The 7,735-nt window shown below is 41.6% G+C and overlaps 1 protein-coding gene across 1 annotated transcript in view; it reads right to left on the reverse strand.

The window, feature by feature from the left end:
- Positions 1-542: 542 nt before the first annotated feature.
- Positions 543-7,735, reverse strand: part of Nipal2 (NIPA like domain containing 2) — a 96,225-nt gene continuing 89,032 nt past the window's right edge. The window contains exons 7-10 of the mRNA XM_029562790.1: positions 6,890-6,978; positions 4,006-4,069; positions 2,790-2,884; positions 543-693 (exon numbers count right to left, since the gene is read on the reverse strand). Of these exons, the coding sequence (XP_029418650.1) occupies positions 581-693; positions 2,790-2,884; positions 4,006-4,069; positions 6,890-6,978 (361 nt within the window). The 3' untranslated portion in view covers positions 543-580. The remainder of the gene's footprint in view (positions 694-2,789; positions 2,885-4,005; positions 4,070-6,889; positions 6,979-7,735) is intronic.

Consider the following 7,735-nt stretch of genomic DNA (forward strand, 5'->3'; position numbering starts at 1 on the left):
CTTCCACCCAAGTACTGCGATTAAAGGCATGCGCCACCATGCCTGACTGAGGCCCCTTTATTTTCAAAGGGTAATTTTCATAGCATTAGCTTTCAGAAAAGATGACCCACTATTAATTTAGGGAAAAGAGCTTTTTATGGGAGGCTCCCAGAAGGTTTCCTTAGATAAAGTGTCAAACCTTTCAAAAGAGTGAGGTCATGGCACTAGAGGATGTCTTTAACGCCAAGGAACTGACTGTGCAAGTCACATGGAGAAGCAACCTATGTCTTCCATGGCCAAATTGCCAGTGTGCATTTTTATGTGACATTCCTGCTTGCGCAGCCAGGCTCTCATTAAGATGTAGCCAGTTAGATGATCACTAGGGAGAGGGCCAGGGTGTGGGGAACACTGGAGTCACATTCCATGAAAGCATTAGACTGTCAGAGCTTAGGGAGGCCCTGACCGTCCACAGTGGGGGAAGGACTGAAACGAATGCTCGCACATGTCAGCATGAAATAGCTGCCGACACAAATTTGAACATGTGCAATTTTTTTAAAAGGTGGTATCGAATAACAGGCCAACAGCCATCCCTCTCGGCATTTTAGACCTCTTTCTTCTCTCCACCTTGACTCTTTGTTGAGTCATTTCCATCAGGCAAGGTTCCATAGGATATGCCATTTGAATCTGGTTGTATTTTGTCCAATGTTTGTTTTCCTGTGGAGATAAATAATCACAAAAAGTCTTCTGAGCTCTCATAGATAAAAAGTCCTAATAATTTCTCTCCAGTTTAGGCCATATTTTATTCCTTTAAAGAATACTATATGGTCACCCTCGAAATGGAAAAGGTAAATGTCAAGGAAGAAAAGGCCCAGGAAATTGCATGTTGCTTGCTATGTGGTTACACACTGCCCACATGACATCTGCTCACAAACCAGGTTGGGATAATCAGAGAGTGACATGAATCATTGACTCCTCTCCAAATCTTTCTCTCCAGTGTTCTGACTCTTCACATCTATATAACAACACAGAAAACTAACATGCAACAGTAGCCTCAAGAGCCAATACTGATCCCTGCATGCGAGGCTCTGTGAAGTGGAAAATAGTTAAAAATAAGGAAACTGTATTTCCCAGAAAACTTTATTTCCTACCAAAGCTTAGTTCCAAACAAGTCATTAATAAGCATGGTTATTATTCAAGTGCTGTATACTCTTGGTTGCTAAGATGGCTCTCATGACAAAGAGCTCACCGAATTCATTTCCTTGGCCTTCACTGCTCAGTCTTATAGAGATTTTAATGATTTCTGCTTTAAAGGCATGATGCTAGCAGACCAATGGACAAAGCTCTGAGACCTTCTTTGCTTTTGCCTGGATACCTATAGGTAACCCCAAATCCGAGCAAAGCTGGGAGTGGGTAGGGCTGGTGTGGGAGGTTAGTAAGGGCACTGCCTTGTTGTGGACTTTGCTCCTGTTGTGTACATGCTGAGCTGAGTTATTTCTCAGTAGGAATGAGCACTGAAAGGAGACACATGTTGGCCCAATCTGCATATTGAGGGTAGAAGGAAGGAAGCCAAGCATGTTCTGGTCACTCTGGTGATGTCACCTTTGGCATCATAGTGAATAAGCTGCTTCAGTCTTCCTTGGGAATATTTCTTAGCAGCTTGACCTTCAATCCTTGGCTGTACCTTTGAGGCTCTCTAAATGGCAGAGATCTGCCATTTCCCACACTGTTTCCTTCCCTTTCACACTTTAAGGAACCCAATGAAGAGATCCTCTACATCACCCACATCAAAAAAACCTGGTCAATTCCTCTATAAGCTCATTGTTCTATGCAGACCTGACATTCCATAAATTAGTAACACTGTGACTCCTCAAGCTTCATCAAATATACCTTTTGAGGTAAAAATTGTTTTATATGTATTTAATATTAAAAATGATGCCAGCCAGGCATGGTGGTGGTGCACACTTTTAATCCCACTTGGGAGGCAGAGGCAGGCAGATCTCTGTGAGTTCAAGGCCAGCCTGGTCTTCATGCGAGTTCCAGGTCAGCTAGGACTACAGGGAGACCCTGTCTTAAAAAGACCAAAAAAAAAAAAAAAATTTGTAAAAATAATGTCAACAGAACACCTTTAATCCCAGCACTCAGGAGCTAGAGGCAAGTGGATCTTTGTGAGATTGAGGCCAATCTGGTTTACATAGGGAGTTCCAAGCCAGTTGGGGTTAGAGGGAGACCTTGTCTCAAAAAACAAAAGCAAAAAAACAAAATGAAGCCAACAATGTTTCATTTATGGGGATAAAATTTTCTTCTAAAATTTTTATTACTTTTTAAATTTATTTATTTATTTATATTTATTTATTTATTCATTTATCTATTTATTTGTGTGCACGTGCATGTGTGCGTGGTGGTCAGGACAACTTGTGGGAGTTGACTCTCTCCTACCATGTGAGTCCCAGGAATTTAACTCTGGTCATTAGGGTTGGTGGCAACAGTCTTTACCCATGGAGCTATCTCACAGGCCAAGGATTAAAATTTTATACTCTAAATTAGAGAACATGGGGCTGGAGAGATGGCTCAGCAGTTAAGAACACCAACTGTTCTTGCAGAAGATCCAGGTTTGAATCCTAGCACCCACATGGCAGCTAACAACTGTCCGTGACAGTCTGTCTCTTCTGTCCTCTGTGGGCATTGCATGACATGGGTGCACTTATCTACATGCAGGTAATACATGCATACACATAAAATAGAAATAATAAATAAAATAAAAAAATAGAGAACTTACACACACACACTTTTTTTTTTTTTTTTTTGCTTACCAGGAATATTTCCAAAATCAATAAAGGACTGATTCGACTGTTCCTTTTCTCTATTTCTTGTCACCAAAAACACTCCAAGGAATGACAGAAAGCACCTGTAAGAGTGTTAATAAAGAGCACAGGAATACTGAGACAGCTCATGGTGTTAAGCAACTGATGCTGCACTCCACACAATGACATACATTCCATCCATTTTTTAAAAGTCTATTTCTCATGGTAAGTTGCCTAGAACTTGTCTTAATTCTTACAGCCAATAATATTTGTACCCAGAATGAAGACTTGGGCAGCTTCCAATAAATCTCTGCTCCAGGTTTTCACCATCTGGAGGCTAATTGGGACTCTAAACCTTTGGGTAGACACTAGGTCTCATTTTGTATCCATGAATGCCCAGAGTCATTATTGGCATGTGACATGAATGAAAAACAAGCTATTCTTTAATTTTCTAAGAAATCTCATTGCCCTTGGCCATAAGAGCAATCACAGTTTCCAGACCCCAGAAGTCTGGCCTTGCCTAAATGTCTTATGAAGCTGAATTTTCAAGATAGATGGTTTCCTATGCTAAAAATAGTCTAGGCCCGAGTTTGCATAACAATGGTCATGCTGAAGAGCAGATCAAGAAGTGGCTGAGCAGTAATGGGGTACAACTGGAGCCAATGGATGCTTCTATTCATTGGCAACAGAGCAGCAAGGTTCAGCTCTGTTTGCCTGTCATGCTCACAGGAATGTTCATTGAGTCTCCAGGATGGGCCAAACTGGGTGCTTTAACACAAGATGGGGCTGGTAGTAAACCGAAGCTCTCAGATCTAAAGTGTGGGATCTATTGTAGTCTTGGCTTTTTATTTTGGGTGATCCTAGAGGCATCCATGGTCCTAAAATTGATGAGATCTAGCCTAGGAGCGCCCAAGAAGGTAGTGGATCTAACATAATACTAACAGGCTGTGGAGTAGCTACAAAGACCAGTGGACTTATTTTGACTTTGGCTGGAACTGAAAATCCCCGATGTTTCAGGGCCCTCAGAGGAATACCAAAGCCACAAAGCCAAAGGCATGGAGCCCTGTGTGGGGTGTTAAGTTGAAAAATATGTTTCTTTTAAGAGCTCAGGAAACTGATGTTTCTTATATTATTTTCCAATTTTCTATACTTCAGGTACAATGCCAAAAATCCTATATAAAAGTAATAGAATTTCACATACCTAACCTCTGAGACATTTACTCACCCAAAAAAATATATAAATACAGCAAGAAAAGTAGCACCAAGGAATTCCTGGTAAAATACAATTCCTACACAGGAGAAGGCAAAGTTAACTTTAGGGTAGAACGTTTATAATATGACACATTTTTAAATTATGTTAATACATTCTTCTATGTATGGTTATTCATAAAATACACATTCAGTAGTTTAAAAGAATCTGTGTGTCACACATTTTAAATTACTCAAAAGATTTACATAGACTTATAGACTTCATAGAATGTGATTATTATTTTAACATCAACATAATTGATATAACTTTTTTAAGCAGAAATTTCATTTTGCATGTGTATATATATTGATATGTATGTGTACATGTTCATGTGTGTGCACGTGTGAATGTGGAGGTTGGAGGATAATCTCAGGTGGCATTCCTCATAAGCCATCTACTTTGTTTTGTTTGAGACAGTGTATCACTGTGTAGCCCTGGATGGCCTGGAACTTGCTATGTAGGGAAAGCTTGCCTTGGACTAATGGAGTTCCTGCTTGAATGCTGGGATTGAAGGCGTGTGCTGCCATGCCCTGCCTACCTTGTTTTTTGAGGCAGGGTCTCTTATTGGCCTGGGGCTCACCAATTTGACCAGGCTGACTTGCCAATGGGACTCTGGGGTCAGACGCACAGCTCTGCCTTTTTTAAAAAATGTGTGTTCTGGGGATCAAACTTAGGTCCTCATGCTTGTGCAGCAAACTCTTTACTGAGTGGTCTCTTCAGCCCTGTAATCAGAAATTTTCTACCTATGTTTGTTAGTCAGGAGTCTGGGTGGATCCTGGGACCCTGGCATGGTAGGCCCACTTCCAGCTGCCTGCTGCAGCCCTGCTGTCACTTTGGCTCTGCCCGTGGGCACTGCAGGAATCTCTAGAAACTGGGGTGTTATCCTAGCTCTGTTTTCTTCCATGAAGCCCCTTCCTTTGATTTTCCCCTCTAGACCTGGGCAGGGGTGGGGGTGGGGGTGGGAAGCAGTGCATCATCTACTTTGACCAGCTTTTCTTCTCTCCCTGTTAATCTCATTGATGTCTTCATTTAAGATCCCAAAGACTTTGTAGAGTCTTTATTAAGAAACCTTTAAATTATGAATTTAAATTATGAATCATCTGAAATAAGGTAGGGGTGTGTGTGTGGTTAGCTTTGCTAGCTGGGCAGAGAATATTTACTGTCTCCCAGGAGCTACTGCTTTAGGTGCTGGAGACCCCATGATGGGCAGGATGAGCCCCAAACTCAGGAGAGAAGCTTCCTCAGTCTCAACCCCTCCTCTTCACCTACAGAATGAGTTTCCTACAGGAAGAAGCCATATCTGGTTCTCATGAATATTTATCAGATGAATGAGCACTTCCAAAGCATTTCCCCTGTTATGATGTACTTCTTTGTTGTCATGTCAATGTTTTTATGCTACTCTAAGTGGACACTGCGCTAATGTTAACTTCTCTAAGGATAGTCAATGTAAGCTGTATCTAAATATTTGCTCTTTAGTAAAACAGCAATCAACTTTTTTGTACACGTTTCCCCTAGTATTTGGGAATTTTTGTGTAATTAAAATAGATTTTTAGAAATGGAATTTCTGTTTTAAAGAGTAGAGACATGGTTTTTAATTTTTGTTGTTGTTGTTGTTTTTGACAGTGTCTCCCTAGTCCCAGCCCTCCTGGAAGTCACTATATGGACCAGGCTGGCCTTGATCTTACAGAGATCCTCTTGACTCTGCCCCCAAAGGGCTGAGATTAAAGGCTTTACTTCCATTCCACATGTACAATCAGATGAACTATTATTCTCAGAAAGTTCTAGCTTTTCTAATTCACCAATTGCTCAATATGCTGAGCACTAAGATCCAGCCCTGATGTCTTAAAAAATCCTTATGCTCACACCAGGCATGGTGGCGCATGCCTTTAATCCCAGCACTTGGGAGGCAGAAGCAGGCGGATCTCTGTGCGTTCAAGGCTAGCCTGGTCTACATAGTGAGTTCCAGGACAGCTGGGGCTACAGGGAGACCCTGTTTCAAAAAGACAAAAAAAAATGCCTACTTGTCTGGGCCTGGTGGTACAAATCTGTAATCTTAGCATTCAGGATGCAGAGGCAGGAGGATCATGAGTTACAGGCCAGCCTATGCTACATAGCAAGTTCAAGGTCAGCCTGTGCTATAATAGCAGTAGTAGTTGGATGAGAACTACATCAAATAAGCTAATGATCTAGGCAGGGCCTATCACTATCAAATTTATAAACCATCTACTTGAATCTACTGTATTTAGGTTTGGACCAAGTTTTAAGTTTATATTTTTAATATTATTTTATCTGCAATATACAAAATGTTCATTAAAATATAAGACCTGTAATAGAGGAAACAGCAAAAACAGTTTTCACCCTTATTTATCAGGCCTTCCCTGGAATGGGGTATTGGGTTTAGGACCCCACTCTCTCATCAAGGTGATGAAGGGGCTTATAGGGAAAAGTTCAAGGAATTGGTGATGTTTGGCTCAGAGGCAAGACTCAAGAGAGCCTTTCAGTTGTTTTGATTAGCAGAAGAGCCAATAAGCAGAAGATTCTAGAAAGTAGAACAAAAATAAGTGTCTTGAAAATTCATTTGAATGCCAATATAAGGAAACACTTTCTGATAATTAGAATCCTCTAGTTAATGCGAGTGATGGGAAACAGGACTGAGCTGCCTCAGGAGGCAGAGAGCACTGGGGCACATTCACAGAGTAGAGGGTTGTAGAGGAAGTTCAGACACTGGGTGGAGGCTGGGAACATGTGCTCCCAGGTTCTTTAGAACCTAAACATTTCTCTTACTTCCTCTGAGAGAATCTTCATTTGTGCTTATGGTGGGTGGGAGTGGACTCACCTACTATGGAAAGCCAAGACTCACCTGCAACAATGGCACTGGTTGTAAAGAAAACATGGTTAACTGGCACCACTGTCGTCTTAGTATAGAGCTTCGTAGCTTGATTCAGGAACCTATGGAAGAAGGCGCTTCCTGAAGCTTCTGCTTAGAGATGCTCAGCAATTCGTTAACAATAACATCAAGAAATGCCTGTTCTGTAGCTACAACTACAAAGGGAAAGGAAGTGCAGCGAAAGGGCATTTCCAATCAGCAGTCATAGCTCATATGCATCTGATATATGAGATCAGATGTCAGGTTTTATGGTCTGTTTAAACCAACAACAGTAACAATGAAAAGCAATTAATCATATTCTGAGGCCACAGAAGTTTGAGTTGGAAGTGATTCAAGCTGCTGGACCAGTATCACACTGGGGCTGATTCATTAGGATAGACCTAGAATCTGTTAAATATCATATCTGGAGAACAGTATAGCTATCCACTGACATGCCACGTGCCAAGAAAGAAGATGGAGAAGCGAAGGAATGTTTAATGTTTGAAAAACAATGCTCAGAGCTCCAGCTGCAGAGCACATGTGGGAGCTTCTTGTGCTGGCCACCAACAGGAATAAGTTCCCACACTGGCTGTGCTGCCATGTAGGAGACAAAGCGGTGACTTGTGTGGGCATCACCTGGGCACTTTCAAAAAGCTCTACTTCTTAAGCCCTACTCTAGAGGAACTGATTTGATCACTCTCCAGCATGGGAAAATAATTGTCTACAGTAACTGGGAAAAAAAGGATGTTTGTGAGTGAGTGAGTGTGTGTGTGTGTGTGTGTGTGTGTGTGTGTGGGCAGTGCATACCTCTCGGGGGGGTGCATATACACGTGTGCATAA

Source organism: Nannospalax galili, unplaced genomic scaffold (assembly GCF_000622305.1).
Source record: "Nannospalax galili isolate Female #2095 unplaced genomic scaffold, S.galili_v1.0 scaffold334, whole genome shotgun sequence".
Classification (NCBI taxonomy): Eukaryota; Metazoa; Chordata; class Mammalia; order Rodentia; family Spalacidae; genus Nannospalax; species Nannospalax galili.